The sequence below is a fragment of the Macaca mulatta genome, chromosome 3 (genome assembly GCF_049350105.2).
Source record: "Macaca mulatta isolate MMU2019108-1 chromosome 3, T2T-MMU8v2.0, whole genome shotgun sequence".
Lineage (NCBI taxonomy): Eukaryota > Metazoa > Chordata > Mammalia > Primates > Cercopithecidae > Macaca > Macaca mulatta.
This window is the reverse complement of record NC_133408.1, coordinates 39,021,460-39,039,001: the sequence shown is the minus strand read 5'-3', so window position 1 is coordinate 39,039,001 and position 17,542 is coordinate 39,021,460. Positions and strand designations below refer to the sequence as shown.

Here is a 17,542-nt window from a genome sequence, read left to right as displayed (position 1 = left end):
TCAAGAAATAGTGGCGGAGTGAATGACGAGTTAAGAACCATTTGTCAGCCAGCGCTCAGTAACACAACATGCACTGGTATGCAAATTATATTTTTGTTGAAAGCAAGGGCAGGATCACAAATTATCTTTCCAGAGAAAGCAAACCTCAAAAGCTTCTTTACCCTACTAAAGCACATTATAAGAAGCTCCCCTTATATAAAAGAAAACCTCCTCGTTCATTATCAATGGCGTGTAAACCAATAAGCCTTCACCTCTGATGACATCTCTTCCATCCCCAGGGCTAGATAAAGGAGGTTCCGGAAACCCTGGTAGTTGTGAAGGCGGCTCCCAGCTCTGACACTCTTGAACCCTGCAGGCGCGGAGGTCACACAGCAGAACAACCGAGGGAAGCATCATCAGGCTTCGAATATGTTTGAACCAGAGACGGCAAATAGGCTTCAACCAGCTGAAGACACCAGAGATTCATGGTGGCCACCTGAGGGGTTGTGCTCTTAAAAAACAAAAATTAAACGTAAAACTAAAAAATTAAGAAAGGAAGGGGTCAAGAATCCATCAGGTCTGACTGAGATGCGTTATCAGTGACTAACACCCCGTAAGGCAAAAGTGCTCTGGTGCACTTTGGGTTCTTTTCAGCAGTATTCAAAGGCGTGTGCTTCCCTAAGACTAAGCCACGGAATACCCCCAGCAACACTGCCAGGAGAAACGTCTCCCATGGATTTGGCTAGAAATACAGTTGTCTTTAACAAATTAACACTGAATAAATCCTGACTTATTAGAGCCTGCGAGAATGACCTTCTCAATGATAACAGTTATCACTACAATCTCCAAACATCTGCGATCCTGCAAGGAGGAACTGTGACAGCGCAGGCCACATGTCCAGAATGCTTCCCAGACTGCCTGTTACAGAATAAAAGAAATGAAACCCCCCCTAAGAATGTCTTCTCTCACATTTAGCCAGTTGTTCCTTTGTGTGCATCTCTGTGCTAAAATGGCCATTCTTCCCCACAGCCTGAAGTCATATGCTACAATAAATGAGACTCACATGAAGCCAGAAACGTGCAGATGCGAGGAAACCAACACAACTGAAATGGGCTGGAGAGTGTGGCCAGGAGGATGGTACTTCCCAGGAAGCAATTACTTCATCTCTGCCCATGAGGCAGGCAGCTGTCACTGTCCCCCAGGCCCACACCAGCCACTCGAAGTACGTTCTAACCAAACTACCTCCAACAATCAACATCAATACACCACACAATTGGCTTCTGAAAGGACACCTTGCAACCAACAAGAAACTGTTAGCACAACTTTGAAAACCTGTGCAACTAAAAACCTTGGAAAGGGATAAACACTGCCACATTTTGACTCAAATACTGTTACGGGGTGGCACCGCAATAATTCACTGAAACAAAAGAATGAATGAGGAATACTTTTATATAGGAATCAGAGGAAGCATTACTAAACATTTAAAGAAATAGGTAAAGAAACTGCTAGGTTCAAATGCTACCGTGAGACACTGTCAGGGCCTTAGGCAAATTCACTTCTCTTGGTCCTGTTTCTAGGTTCATCAAAAACCAGCTTTGGACTAGGGAATCTGTTGCTTCCCAAAGCCTTCCTTCTGTGATTCCAGCCCAGATTTTAGGACTGCTCTCCCACTTGGTATATGAAAGCACTTTCTAGTATAATAGCAAGAGTACATTTCTGCGTTGAATGCGGTTTGGGACCTACTGAAAGGAATGAGGCACATCCCCCATATATCTCCCAACTTCCTGAGCCCAGCACACATTCCTCCATATTTCTTTCAAACTTCAGAAAAACATCACCTGGGAGATCTCCGATAAGGAATGCTAAATGTATAATGTTAACCAATTGTAATGCTGTAACCAAGAGAATTACCTTGTTCCCTGTAACTTTACATATCCTGTTTACATCGGGCTATAAAAAGCAAGCACTCGCATTGTTCGAGGCCCTCTTGTATGCTGTGGAATGGAGGGACCAAGTTCGAACTTGTAGTAAAGATCCTTGCCGCTTCGCTTTGACTCTGGACTCTGGTGGTCTTCTTTGGGGAACAAACGGTCTGGGCATAACACTACTCTATGAGGCAGAATATCACCATGGAACTTTAAGCATGATGACAAGGCGCACTCTAGATAAGAATAACACATAAGATGTGGCCATACACCTGTGCGTGCCTGGCAGGGAGATGGAGAAGTCTCACTTAATGAAGCCGCGGTGCCTGTTGCACCTGAACATCCTCAGTCCACGTCAAGTTCACAATGTCCTTCTGACATCAAACCACATGTATCCCATACTTTTCCATACTTTCTACCCAAGATTAAAATATGCAGAGCACCGTGATAAAGACGCCTCCATCCCCAGCATGTTGGCTCTCGTTCTGTAGAATTACGTACTTGAGGTACAAAATGATCACCAGGCTGCAGCTGCAAGCAAGACTGGGCTCCGTGGGGACAGCCACTCCTGTCGCCACAGTCTGATGCAGCTGCAGAGAAGCTGTGGCTGAGGCCATTCACTTTGTGAGAGAACCACACAGGAGGGAAAAGGTAGGGGAGGTCGGGAAGAGGGCAATGTCAGGCCTCTGAGCCCAATCCAAGCCACCGCATCCCCTGTGACTTGCACGTATACACCCAGATGGCCTGAAGTAACTGAAGAATCACAAAAGAAGTGCAAATGCCCTGTCCCACCTTAACTGATGACATTCTACCACAAAAGAAGTGAAAATGGCCGGTCCTTGCCTTAAGGGATGGTATTATCTTGTGAAATTCCTTTTCCTGGCTCATCCTGGCTCAAAAAGCTCCCCCACTGAGCACTTTGTGACCCCCACTCCTGCCCGCCAGAGCCAGAGAACAACCCCCCTTTGACTGTAATTTTCCTTTACCTACCCAAACCCTATAAAATGGCCCCACCCTTATCTCCCTTCCCTGACTCTCTTTTGGGACTCAGCCCGCCTGCACCCAGGTGATTAAAAAGCTTTATTGCTCACACAAAGCCTGTTTGGTGGTCTCTTCACATGGAGGCGCATGACAGGCAGGTGCAGAGCCAGGGAAGGACCTGTGATGAGAACAGAAAGGAATGCGCCTCCCTGTACGCACACTCGGATTTTATGACAATGTGGGCATGGGGCTGAACAGGATGCCTGAGAACATGCCTCCAAGTTCTTTTGCTGATTTTCTAAATATTGGTGTAAAATCTGAACTCAGACAAATTTCTTTTTCAATCGTTTCAATCAACATCTTTGGTGCTCAGCATCATGTCTACATGATCATCTAGAAAACCAACTTCTGTTCTAAGGCTCACATCTTCCTATTAAGTCCCAGGGATTTTACAAGGGAATGCACCTCTCATTCGCATCAAGAACACACACAACTACCATTCAAGAAATGCTTAATTTGCTAACATAATTTTTTAAACACCCAGATTTGAAATACAACAGAGAAGACAACTTTTTGATAGCTCTGCTTTCCAACTGTGAACTGCGGGTCGAGAAAATAACCTGCCATGATTTCTAACCAGTCAACAACCTGTCTTCCCTGGCTGCAGTAGGAGCAATCTTTCTGAGCTCAGGATGAAAAAGAACCCAGCTGTTCAGGGGACAGATAGTCATCAGTTCTCAGCGGGCTTCCTGGGTCCCAAATCCCCATGTGATACGTGGAAGTAAAAAGCTATCAATGACCAAGCATCTGAACTCTTATCCCACCTCGACATCTGCTTCTCCTGCCATGTAAATTTAAAATTAATAAGCCTGCTATTAGAGAACAGAGTTGGTACTGCATCTGTCTTCCTAAAATTATGGATAATTACCAGCCCACAATAGCTTCTAATCAGATTTGAGTAGTCCCTTAGATAGGAAGCTAAAGTGCATCAGCCCTAAACTGAGAAGAAAACAGAAACTGGAATGTTCTAGATTTGATTTTCTCCCCCTTGTTCTAAAGTTGCTCTTCCCGAATCTCCTTCTACTGTCTTGTTTATAAAATGTATGAGAAACAGGGAAATTTAAAGACATGATAGAAATGGCCACTTTTTCTAGGTACAAACTCTGTGAACATTATTTTCAGCTGCTGGGCTTTTTCTCCACAAACTGTGAGCCTGGAGGACATTTTGCCCCTCGTGGTTACACATTCAGAGTCAGGGAAAGTGGCTTTAGCAGTAAAGAGGGGAGTGCACTGAGAAGTGACCGGACATTGAGAAGGGCAGACAGGGACTCTACCTCGGTGGCCTGCAGCATTCCTGGGCCTCGGCCTTTACTTTTCTATCTGTACAAGGGATCTAAAGGCCCGTGATTCTAGGCCATGACAGCTCTTCATACACACACACACAAACATCACATGCCTATGTGAAAAGCTGTGACACTTGGCTGATTTCCTGAAGAAGTTATCTTGTATCATTTCTACTCATGTACTCCACCTCCTTCCAGACAAGTATCTGAGGATGATGGGCTATCCCACAGCCATGTGTGTAACCTCTGCTGCTTACGATCCCTGTTCACATAGCATTTTCCAAAAGCATATGGTGTGAAGTGACAGAAGAAAGAAGAATAAGGTTCTTTCAGCCCATTCATTCATTCATTCATTCAACAAATATTGACTGACTATCTACGTGCCAGGCACTGGTGATATAACAGGGAACATATATTTTTGTAGGTAGAGACAGACAACCAAAAAGTATGTTAAAGAGTGATCCATGCTATAGAGGAAAATACACCAGGAAACAGGAAAGAAGAATACCCCTAGCCACCCTACACTGGGGTGACGCTAGTGTTTACAAAATGGAAACAGCGGCAGGTTGCGGTGGCTCACACCTGTATTCTCAGCTCTTTGGGAGACTGAGGCAGGCAGATCACCAGAGTTCAGGAGTTCAAGATCAGCCTGACCAATATGGCAAAACTCTGTCTCTACTAAAAACATAAAAATTAGCTGGACGTGGTGGCACACACCTGTAATCCCAGTTACTCAGGAAGCTGAGGCACAAGAATCACTTGAACCTGGGAGGCAGAGGTTGGAGTCAGCCGAGATCATGTAACTGCACTCCAGCCTGGGTGACAGAGCAAGACTCTGTCTCAAAAAAAAAAAATAAATAAAAATAAAAATAAAATGTAAACAGAGAATATGATACCAAATGAAAGAACATGAACGATTAATTGTAACAAAAGCCTTTGTAAGCTGATACTTTCCTTCCTGGATCCTTGTCCCTTACAAATGGAAAAAAAGAGTGGGTAGGGGGTAGCATCAAAATGATGTTTTAAGATGGCTTGGGGTTTCAGATGTCTGACAGCCATACTCATGTACTTCAAGGAAAAAGCTCTAGCTCTATAAGCCATCTGGGCAATGGTTTAATGTCTTTTTCTTTTTTTTTTCCCCAGAGAGTTTTTAAAATACAGGAAAATGTATGTGTTTATTTGGCTGCTCTGTGCCCGCACACGTGCAAACTGTGCTAACAGGTTTTTCCATGTTTTGCTGAATTTGCCAGCTTGCCATAAACAGGCTTCCATGTCTTAATTGTCTATAAATAGCACAAACACACGAAAATGCAAAGCAAGACAAGCTGTCCCTTCCACTGCTGTTGCCATGATGACAGCAAGTGACAATTGGCCAAATCAATACCCAGAGACTGAAGCTGTCTGGCAGAGAGCACAAGGTCGACTGCTTTTCCCATAGCATTTAAAGAAACAAGCGGAAACGGCTCTCCACACAGGACAGACACGTCCTTTGTTCTTTGAATAAATACTGCCAATGCCCAAAATACTTTCTCCATCACACTATCTATATGGAATTCAAGTTCCTTCCAATACTATGAGTAACGCCAGTGATAGACTATGTTTAGTCATAATGACCCGTTAGCATTCTTTTTCCTCTAAAATGTTGAAATAATAACATTGAGTGTGCACTCACAAACTCAGGCTCTGAGTTTGATCTCGTTTGGTTCTTGTTGAAATCCTGTAAGATCAGTACCATATTCTCTCATTTTTCATAGATGAGGAAACTGAGGCATAGAAAGGCTAAGTAAGTTGTCCATGGTCACAGGTTATTTAGGAACTTTTCTCCAAACTTTCAAAAGTTAACCACTGCCACTATTACAAATGGGTTTTTGTTTGTTTGTTTTTGTTTTTGTTTTTGTTTTGAGACAAGGTCTTGCTCTGACCAGGCTGGAGTGCAGTGGCGTGATGATGGTTCACTGCAGCCTCGACTTCCCAGGCTCAAGTGATTCTCACACCTCAGCCTCTCCAGTAGCTGGGATTACAGGCATGAGCCACCACACCTGGCTAATTTTTTATTTTTTCTAGGGATGGGGTTTCACCATGTTGCCCAGACTGGTTCCAAACTCTGGGCTCAAGAGATCCTCCCAGGTCAGCCTCCCAAAGTGCTGGGATTACAGGTGTAAGCCGCTGTGCACAGCCCTACAAATGTGACTCATACAAAGTCAGAGCAGTGAGCAGGAAGAGAACAGAGACTTCAGCGAGTCTCCTGGCTGTGGCAACACCATATCCCTCCTCCATATCGTAATGTGTCTACACCCATCAAGCTCCTAGATGTTGAAGGCAGGCCAGCTCAGAGACGAAACAGCAGTCAAGAAAGAGAAGATGCAGACACGCGTCTTGATTTCACCTCGAGCGTATCTCTCTGCCCTGCAGCTGCACAAGCAGAAACCAGGTGGGAACTGAACAATGAGATCACTTGGACTCAGGAAGGGGAACATCACACACCGGGGCCTATCATGGGGAGGGGGGAGGGGGGAGGGATTGCATTGGGAGTTATACCTGATGTAAATGACGAGTTGATGGGTGCAGCACACCAACATGGCACAAGTATACATATGTAACAAACCTGCACGTTATGCACATGTACCCTACAACTTAAAGTATAATAATAATAAATAAATTAAAAAAAAAAAAGAAAAAGAGACAAACAAACAAACAAAAAAAGAAACCAGGGGCCGTGAGTCAGAGGCAGTGTGTTTGGTTCCTGGCAGGTAATCTTTTGGGAAACCATCCCATACAATTAGTGTTACACTTCTCAAAAAGAAAGTGTGACTTTTATAGAAAAATCGATTCCATTTGGGAGAAAGGCCTAATAAAACCACAAAAGGATAATACATTCATACAACAACAAATTCATCTGTCACAAACTGAAATCCCAAAGCCCTCTGGGCACACAGCTGCTTTTCTGAGCTGAAATTCAACTCCAGTTGAGAAGCAGGTCAATTTTTCTAAAAAGATTTCTTTTTCACATGCCTTAAATAAAAATTCCTTTCCCTCGCTTGTCATTTTCCAGATTTAATGGCTCTGTTGGTCTTCCTCTCATTTAGGCCATGAGCACTGGCTGCATGTCTGCTACGGCCCGGACTGCAAGGGAGGCGCCCTAGGGAACACAGATGACCTCAGCACAGCGACAACGGGGAAGGAGCACACACGGGGAAGGCAAGAGGATACAATCGCAGACTTCACACAGAAAAGAATGTGGCATCCATACCCTGTCCCATTTCTAGAAAACAACGATGCTGAGTCAGTAACATTTACCGAACAGCCTGCAGTGTGGAGGCAGGCACGAGGGGGCTCCATGCGAGGAAGAGCACCTTCAGAAGGGGGCGTGCAAACAACGTGGAGGCAGGAGACGCCCCCACGCACAAGGGCCAGCCTGGGGGCCTGCAGAAATGCCCATGCATCTAGGAGGCGGGAGAGAGGACAAGATACTTAAATGCTCCAAAAGGAATAGAAGCCTCCGAAGAACCTCCCCCGAAATGGGGCAGGGATTTACAAAAGACCAAACCCAGCATGTGCAGTTACCTGAGCATAGCGCCACCAGAGCGAGGTATCAAGGAAGAAACAGGGTCCTTAGAAGCCTGAGCCTCTACTCCCAGCTCTGCGACTCATTCACCCTATGACCTTGGTGAAGGCTCTTAGCTTCTGTGAGCCACAAGAGAATCACGGGAAAACAGAAGATAGGAAAACTGCTCTGCCTTTTTCACAGAACTGCTGAGGGAATAAAATCAGATCATGGATTTTAAAATTCTCTGTGAGTTACGAAGTAAAATACAAACATATGAAATCATTCTTACCATTAGTAACAGCACTGTAAAATTAAGAGCAGAGGTAAGATCACAGCATTTTCCACCTCCCGACTCCCGAGAGAAATAGTGAGTCCAGCCGATGTATTTGGGCAACCCCAGTATCTAGGCTTTGAGAGCCTCAAACCGCTCATGAACTCTGACAGTATCACTCCAGTCCAGTGCTCATTAAGTTCTCCAAGACAGCCAACTGACCTAAAATACTACAGCTTTTTCAGCTGGGCTTGAAGCCCTCCACGCTCACAGCACAGCTAAACAATGAAGAGGTTTTCTGCCACTAGACTCAAAAGCTGGCTTTTTCACATTCCCATAGAAAGAACATTCAAGGCCAGGCGTGGCGGCTCACGCCTGTAATCCCAGCACTTTGGGAAGCCAAGGCAGGAGGATCACCTGAGGTCAGAAGTTCAAGAACAGCCTGGCCAATATGGCGAAGCCCCGTCCCTAGTAAAAATGCAAAAATTAAGCAGAGCGCGGTGGCTCAAGCCTGTAATCCCAGCACTTTGGAAGGTCGAGACGGGTGAATAACGAGGTCACGAGATTGAGACCATCCTGGCCAACAGGGCGAAACCCCGTCTCTACTAAAAAGTACAAAAAACTAGCCAGGCGAGGTGGCGGTGCCTTTAATCCCAGCTACTTGGGAGGCTGAGGCAGGAGAATGGCATAAACCCGGAAGGCGGAGCTTGCAGTGAGCTGAGATCCACCCACTGCACTCCAGCCTGGGAGACAGAGCGAGACTCCGTCTCAAAAAAAAAAAAAAAAAAAAAAAAAAAAAACACAAAAATTATCTGGGCAAGCTGGCGGGCACCTGTAATCCCAGCTACTCGGGACGCTGAGGAAGGAGAATCGCTTGAACTCAGGAGGCCGAGGTTGCAGTGAACTGAGATCTTGCCACTGCACTTCAGCCTGGGCGACAAGAACGAAACTCCATCTCAAAAAAAAAAAAAAAAAAAAAGCATTCGTTTTTGCTGATGTTCATGATCCTGTGCTTAACACAGAGAAATCATACAACACTGAAATCCTGAAAAACATATCATAAAAATCATTTACTGACTGTAAAGACTTTCAATATAACCTGTAACAGTGAGTTCCTCTCCTCTTTCCAGCCAGCTCCACTAACGTTCTGACCCTTAACAATGCTTCCACTAACAGAGAGGAAAATTAATAGGACCACTTACCCCTCTCAGCTGACAGCTAAACCAGTGCTTCTCCCTGGGCTCACTAAAGATGACCTTTACCCAAAACCAGGCTGCAAAGACCCCGTAAATGTTGACTAACAATTTCAAAATTCCCATGTTCTTTGTCCACTCCTAAGGAAGATGAACTGAAGCCAGGTGTCTCCAAGTCAGAACTAACAGAGGCCTTAAACATCAGATGGCCCATCCCCTTCTTTGACAACCGGGGGATCTAAAGCTGAGATTATGGAAGAAAACAGCCTGTTTAGTAACAAAGTGAAAACCAAAGTCTAGTCACCTAACCTCTGGTCCAGAACTCCTGCGATAATCCAGCACCCATACAGGATGAGTCTCCCTAACCAGAAACTCTGAAATCCACAACTTTTTGAGTGTCGATGTGATGCTCAATGAAATGTTCATTGGAACAGCTCAGACTCTGGATTTTTGAATTCATGATGCTCAAACAGCATGTACAATACAAATATACAAAAATCCAAAAATGTAAAAAAATCTGAGACACTTCTGGTTCCAAGCAATTTGGATGAGGGACATTCAACCTGCATTTTTTTTTTTCCTCTAATGAAGGAAATTAAAAATGAGGCCTCAGCAAAGCCATTCAATCCATACTAAAGCCATTCAATAGTTTAATTAGTACCCATTTAAAGTTAAGTGCTACCCGCAGATATTTAAAAGGATGAATACATACATGCCTATAATCCCAGATCTTTGGCAGGCTGAGGCGGGAGGATCACCTGATGTCAGGAGTCCAAGACTAGCCCAGCCAGCATGGTGAAACTCCATCTCTACTAAAAATGCAAAATTAGCCAGGCGTGGTGGTGCACACCTGTAATCCCAGCTACTTGGGAGGCTGAGGCATGAGAATTGCTTGAACCTTGCGGGGAGCAAGTTGCAGTGAGCCGAGATCACACCACTGTACTCCAGCCCAGATGACAAAGCAAGACTCTGTCTCCAAAAAAATAATAATAATAATAACTAATTTAAACTGTGTTTTCAAATGGAGCCCATGTTCTCAGAACACAAGCCCTGCTCTGTGCTCCAAGGGCACACAGGGTGCCCCTTTATCTTAATACTCACCAGATTCCATGGCTGCCATTGGTACGTGTGTCTCCATCGCACTAGACTTCCTGCGCATGAGGCAGGGATCATATATTATTACCTTTCTGTCCCCAATGTCTGGCCTAGAAGACACTCAGTAAATGATTCCTGAACTAAGTTAGTTACTAAGATATGTTAAACTTGGATTAACAAAATTGATTTAATAAGTTTGCCAATGCAGCGTTCATACCACACAGCTTAAATCTCAACCAGCGGGTTTATCTTGTGTTCTGCTAGATTATCACCTATTAACATTCAGGAGGCACCTAGTATGTGCTAGGCATTACTAATTGCTGGGGACCTAGCAGTGACAAAACAACATTCCTTGTTCAAAGAGAATTTCTAGTATAAAGAGGAATAGAAGGAACAGGCTAGATTGATGAGAGAGCTAAGAAAAGGACAGGCTGCCATGGGAAGCACCTGGTCTTGTCTGGATGGTACATAGTTAACGAAGTCTGAGTGCTTCATATAGCGCAAGATCATCTCCTCCAAAGAAGCTAACGAAGCTTTGATTCCCCAGTAGCAGAAGTCACCACAAAGGTGTGCACAGCCCCATGCTTAGTGTAGGAAATGAAACCAAACAAACAAACAAAGCTCCAAATTCCAGAGGAAATGGCCCAATTATGAAATTCTCTGGCTACATTCAATTGAAATTCAAGGTATTCAAGAGGCCAATATTTAAGTGATAAATTAACCCAACCACTTAAAACTAAAGTAGTCTTTGGTTCAAGGGGTAAAGGTATAGTACCTTTTACAAATTTATTGGCTCCTAATATTTACATTTAAATATGATGATGGTGTAATAATAACTTTATTAAGTAGTTACTATGTGTTAGGCACAAAACTAAGCACTTTACACACACATTTGCATGATCCTGTGGGATGATAATGACCCCTTGTCATCCCATTTCATAGATGAAAGTCAGGTTTTTATAAGCTTAAAAATTTGCCCCAAATGACACAGCTAGTTAGCAAAACCCAGGCAGCCTGACTCCATAGGCCTTGCTTAAAGAAGTAATATTTATAAACTGTTCAGCACAGCGGTGGTACAAACAAGAGTTCAATAAATGCCTAAAGAGTACTTCATACCCAAAATCGTTTCCCGCCAATCAAACTAGACTTACTCTGGTTCTGCATAACCAACTGTCAAATTATTGTTCCATGAAGAAAAGGTGGAATGGGTAGAGATCAGAATAGAGTGAATAACTGGGAAATATACTTGATGACAGGTAGTAACAGGATGTGGCATTTAGGCTATTTCCACATTTGTTTGCATAACACTTTTTTTTTTTCACAGTTCTAAAGCACAAGAGCCATTCTAAGCTGGTGAAAGCATAAGGCATGTCTACGAGCCAGGACTCCAATTCACTGTGGATCAGAGCATCTCAACCTTTATGGTATATCAGAACCACCTGGGGGTTTTTAACAGCACTATAGCTGCGTAGGCTCCATTCCTGCGGATTCTATTTCAACTGGTCGGGAGTAAGCACGCATGCTTTTTTCACAGCCCCCCAGATGCAGCTAGGTTTCCAAACCACTGTCCAAGATGCTCTCACACTTCCGCTCAGTTCAACACACACTCACTGAGATTCTAAGCATTATGAATCGGGCTAAGTTAACAAGTCAGGCTTCACTCCCTAATACTGTTGGCAAAGAAACCAATATCAGAGATTTATTCCAGTCCAAACCAAATAAATTGCCAGGTGAAAAAAATGCCCTGGCATAGTTTGCCATACAGAACAGCTTCCTGTATCTTCCCGGTCAGTAGCCTAGAGACTGACTCTGAGCCATGAGAATTCAGAATCAGGGGAAAATGCCAGTCTGAGGCATCTGCCACACTCCTAATGTTATGCCCAGACCGTTTATTCCCCGAAGAAGACCACCAGAGTCCAGAGTCAAAGCTAAGCAGCAAGGATCTTTATTACAGGTTCGAACCTGGAACTCTCCCTCGCTCGTGAAACGAGACGGGCAGGAGAGCTCTCCCACTCAGCTCCGAACAATGTTAGATAGTCTAAGAAAAGTGGGCATAGAGTTATTATACAAATCAGATATATGATTGGCTAGTGTTTGAACAAGGCGATTTGGCTAACTATGATTGGTTCCTGCCATTTCTGATATTTTGGTTCAAACTTTGAGGCAGGAGAGCAGGTTTATGGCAGCAAGAGTTTATCTTACTTAAACACGTCTTGTGACCTTGCCTCAGAACTTACAAAATCTCTGGTATGTGCAAAACAAAATCTCTGGTACGTGCAGAAAACCAGGTACTCACAGAACTTACGAAATCTCTGGTATGTGCAAAGATTAGAGAGCAGAACAAGGGTGTAGCGGGTGGGGGGCAGGTACACATCTATCTTTGTGTCCTTTCATTTCCCCCTTCTCATAAGCAACTGGATGTCCAATCTTGGATTTCCAGAGTCTTATGATATAGCCTCACTTTCTGGGTGCAGGAGAGGCTGGTGATGGCTACGGAGGACCATTAGTTGGATGGTATCAAACCTTTCTCTGACAAATTGTAAAATTTTATTTACCACACAGGGGCCTATAGTGAATAGAAGTAGTAAAGACATTAGGGGGCCTAAAAGGGGGTGCCAGAAGGGAAAACATTGAAGAGCTCCACCAATTGTTAGCGGCTGTAGTGAATTGTTGCTTTTTCATTTCTAAGCTTAGTTCGTGTAGGCGTTGGACTCTTTCCTCAACTAACCCTGACTCATTTATATAGAAACAGCATTCTTCTTTGAGGAACATACAGGTACCTCCTTTCTCAGCCGTGAGTAAGTCTAAGGCTCTGCGGTTTTGAAGGGTGACCTGTGCTAGGGAGGTGAGCTGCCGCTGAAGGGAGGCTAGGGAATAGGCGGAGTCTTCCATAGCAACAGAGAATTGTTGTAACAGCTTGTCGTTTTCTATCATGGAGTGTTGTAGGGCCCCTCCTGCTAACCCCGCTGCGACGACAGAGGTGGTTAAGGATATTCCGGCAATTAGTGGTAGAAAAACTGCTCGTCTATGTCGCGCAGTTTTAGTTGGGGCGGTCCCTGCCCAGCCTATGAACTCTGCCAGGGTTAGCAGTGTCAGTCGGGGAACTAGGGTAACAGGGATACACAACTGTCCGTCAGAGATGCTTTTGGACAGAGTTTTTAACAGAGTCATATTACACCAGAAGAACACACCAGGGGGAGCATATATGGGACTATTAGGGTATGTAGCCGATTGGTTACAGAGGCTGTTGCTAAATGCCGAATAACAATAGGGGTATTTCTCTTGGTATGGGTCACGGTACAGGGCCACATCGGGTATCGTGACTATCGATGAGTTAAAACCTGTATAGTTTGTGGGAGGGGAGGATAGAGGAACAGCCGTTAATGGTGGTCTTCCTAGGGTTGCACACATAAAGCAAGAGGACAGGTCGCCTAAACCAGTGAGGTTGGCGAATGCTAGCCCTTCCCGTAATAGAGTTAGCCAGGAGAAGGGCTGCAAGTCTTGTGATAGCTTGGTTTCCTGCCTGTGGATTTGTGTGTGGATTAAGGGTTGAATCTGGACTAGACTTCTCCACAGATATAAATGGCTACTGGGCCAGGTACTAGTTGATGAGTAATATACTCCCCCATGTTGTGGGGTTGTCCACCGAGAGTCCCATGGGTCTCTAATTATCCAAGTGTAAGTGACGGGAGACTCAGTTTTGTAAAAATACCACCCTTGTCGTTTTCTCCAGTATCGGACAGAGTGCGTCTTACAGTAGCTATATGGGCAACCTGCACTCTGGTGCCACCAATAATTTTTACAATTATATTCAGTTTGATCATATTCAAAACAGATCATGGGTATTGCTGGTTGGGCAATCTGGAACCTAGTGAAATTGAGGTAAACTATAGTATTACACCCTGAGGGGGGGCAGTCTGCGCTAGCTAGCAGTTTATCCGCTTGGGGGGTTTCCCCGGGGTGAGTTTTGTTCTCATAGAGCCAGAACCTCCAGACATAGGGATTAGACGGCGCAGCAGTGAGGAGAGTCAGATGCATAAGGCATAAAAGCATAGGTAAGCTAGACATGGTTACGGCTATGGGGATGACGGCGCAGGGTTAGCTTTAAGGGATTGTTCTTAGCTTTGTCTATAGTCCATGTAACCGGTGCTCCAGACGGCTCGAGAAGGTCGGATGTTGGGTCCACTGGTTTGACGTGTGTGTAGTGGATCCACGAAGCGATGCCTTCTACTTTGAGAGCGGTGGGAGTAGTCAGGAGTACTTGCAGTGGTCCTTTCCACCTGGGTTGAAGAGTTTCTTGCCGGTGGCGCTTGACTAGGACCCAGTCTCCCGGCTGGAACGGATGAGGCGTCGGCGGAGGTCCTGCCTCGTACAGTTCTCGTAGTCTGGGCCAAATTTCCTGGTGAATTTTCTGTAAGGCTTGTAAGGAGAACAGGAGCTCAGAGACATTTTCAGTTTCAGGTTTGAGTAAGTCATCTTTTAGACTGGGGACCAGGGGTGGGGGTCTGCCATACATGATTTCATATGGTGTGAGGCCTAGTCTGTAAGGGGTATTTCGGGCCCGGAACAGAGCGTAGGGGAGAAGTACTACCCAATTAGCGCCAGTCTCCATGGTCAATTTAGTTAAGGTCTCCTTCAGAGTCCGATTCATCCTTTCTACCTGTCCTGAGCTTTGGGGCCTATAAGCACAATGTAATTTCCAATTTGCCCCCAGAATGGAAGCCAAATCCTGACTTACCTTAGCAACGAAGGCTGGTCCATTGTCTGACCCTATTTGGACGGGAAAGCCATACCTGGGGAGGATTTCTTCCAAAATTTTCTTTGCTACAACCTGAGCAGTTTCTCTCTTAGTTGGGAACGCTTCTGTCCATCCTGAAAAAGTATCTACAAAGACAAGTAAGTACTGATACCCATATTTTCCAGGCTTTATCTCAGTAAAGTCTATTTCCCAATAGATACCAGGCCTAGTTCCTCTACACCTAATTCCTGCGGTGGTCTGGGTTTGGGGGCAAACGTTGTTTAGTTGGCAGGCTTTGCAATTTGTTGTGACATCGCTGGCCAGTTCAGCTATGCGCCTGATTCTAAACTTGGCGTGCCTGATTAAGTCCATCATTCGCCGGGCACCCAGGTGGGTTGTCCGGTGGATGTGTTCCAACACCTGCCATCCTAATTTTTCTGGTAGGATGGTTTGGTCATTTATATCAGTCCACCACCCATTTTTAACCTGTTTTAGGGGAAGCGTGTTCATCCATTCGCGATCCTGTTCGGTATAGTCGGGAAAACATGGCAAATTTCGCGGGCCAGGATCGGGGAGCTGGAGCGCGAGGAGCTGACTGGGAGCTTTTGCTATGCTTCTTGCGGTTTGGTCGGCTAAGAAGTTGCCTCGAGCAATTGGCGTAGTTGGTTTCTGATGCCCAGGGCAATGTACGATAGCCAATTTCTTTGGTTTCCACAAAGCAGTTAATAGAGCTAGGATCTCTTGCTTGTTTTTTATTTCTTTGCCTTCGGCTGTTAATAGTCCCCTTTCTCTGTAGATGGCCCCATGTATGTGCGCAGTAGCGAAAGCATAGCGGCTATCCGTGTATACTGTTAGTTTTTTCTCTGCCCCTAGGTTGACGGCCTGTGTAAGGGCTATCAGTTCGGCTCTTTGGGCCGATGTCCCTGGAGGCAAGGGTTCCGCCCAGATTACCTCAGTCTCTGACGTTACAGCCGCTCCTGCATACCGCTGGCCTTGGTGGACGTAGCTGCTGCCATCAGTGAACCAGGTGAGTTCTGTGTCGGGGAGCGGACGATCTTGCAGGTCCTCCCGCACCCCATGCACCTGAGCCAGTATCTCAGTGCACTCATGGGACGGGGCGTCCAAGTCTGGATTTGGCAGCAGTGAAGCAGGGTTTAAAGAGGTTGGGGGCAGAAAAGTTATTCTGAGGGGGTTTAACAGCAGTCCTTGATAGTGGGTGAGCCGGGCGTTACTCATCCATCGGTCCGGCGGCTGCCGGAGGACGCCTTCAATGGCATGCGGGGTTATAACGCGCAACTCTTGCCCCATGATAAGTTTATCAGCGTCTCGGACCATTAGGGCGGTCGCCGCGATTATCCGGAGGCAGGGTGGCCAGCCAGCAGCCACTGAATCTAATTTTTTTGACAAATAGGCAACTGGCCTCTGCCAAGGGCCTAGGTACTGTGTTAACACGGCTTTTGCAACACCCTTACTTTCATCCACGTATAAGTGGAAGGGCTTGGAGACATCAGGGAGCCCCAGCGCGGGGGCTGATAACAAGGCAGTTTTGATTTGCTGAAAGGCCAGCTCAGCCTCTTCCGTCCAATTGAAGGGCTGCCGTTCCTTTGTTGCCTGGTATAGGGGCTTGGCTAACTCAGCAAATCCGGGTATCCATAACCTACAGAACCCTGCCGACCCCAGGAATTCTCTCACTTGCCGTGTTGACTGGGGTCTAGGGATGCGTAGGACTGTTTCCTTTCGGGTTTTGGTTAGCCAGCGTTGCCCCCCTTTTAATAGGTACCCCAGATAAGTTACCTCCGACTTGCAGATCTGAGCCTTTGTTGCTGAGGCTCGGTAGCCTAGCTCCCCCAGAGTCTTCAGGAGGTCCTCAGTCCCTTGAACACAAGTTTCCGGGGACCTGGCCGCTATTAAGAGATCATCAACATATTGCAAAAGAGTTATTTCAGGGTGTTGCCGCCGGTACTCACCCAGATCTTCATGAAGGGCTTCATCGAACAGGGTTGGCGAGTTCTTGAACCCTTGTGGCAGTCTGGTCCATGTTAGCTGACCGTTGATGCCCCTCTCAGGATCTGTCCATTGAAATGCAAAGAGTTCTTGACTTTTGGGAGCCAGAGGAAGGCTGAAGAAAGCGTCTTTTAGATCAAGAACGGTATACCACTGTTTTTTGGGATGTAAGGCACTCAGAAGGGTGTATGGATTGGGCACAGTGGGATGTATGTCCATGACCCTTCTATTAACTTCTCTTAAATCCTGTACTGGCCTGTAGTCCATACTGTTGGGTTTACGAACAGGTAACAGTGGAGTATTCCAGGATGAGTGGCAAGCCCGTAGGACTCCCTGGTCTAGGAGTCGGCGGATATGGGGCGTAATTCCTTCTCTTGCCTCCAGGGGCATAGGATATTGCCGAACCCGAACCGGGTCCGTCCCTGGCTTAACTTCCACAAATATGGCAGGTCGATGTTTAGCTAGA

The 17,542-nt window shown here is 45.7% G+C and overlaps 1 protein-coding gene across 1 annotated transcript in view; it reads right to left on the bottom strand.

Annotated features, from left to right (window-relative positions):
• LOC106996035 (SH3 domain and tetratricopeptide repeat-containing protein 1-like) overlaps window positions 1-17,542 on the bottom strand; it is a 53,810-nt gene that overhangs the window by 17,134 nt on the left and 19,134 nt on the right. The window contains 1 exon segment of the mRNA XM_077997965.1: window positions 252-490. Within this exon segment, the coding sequence (XP_077854091.1) occupies window positions 252-396 (145 nt within the window). The 5' untranslated portion in view covers window positions 397-490.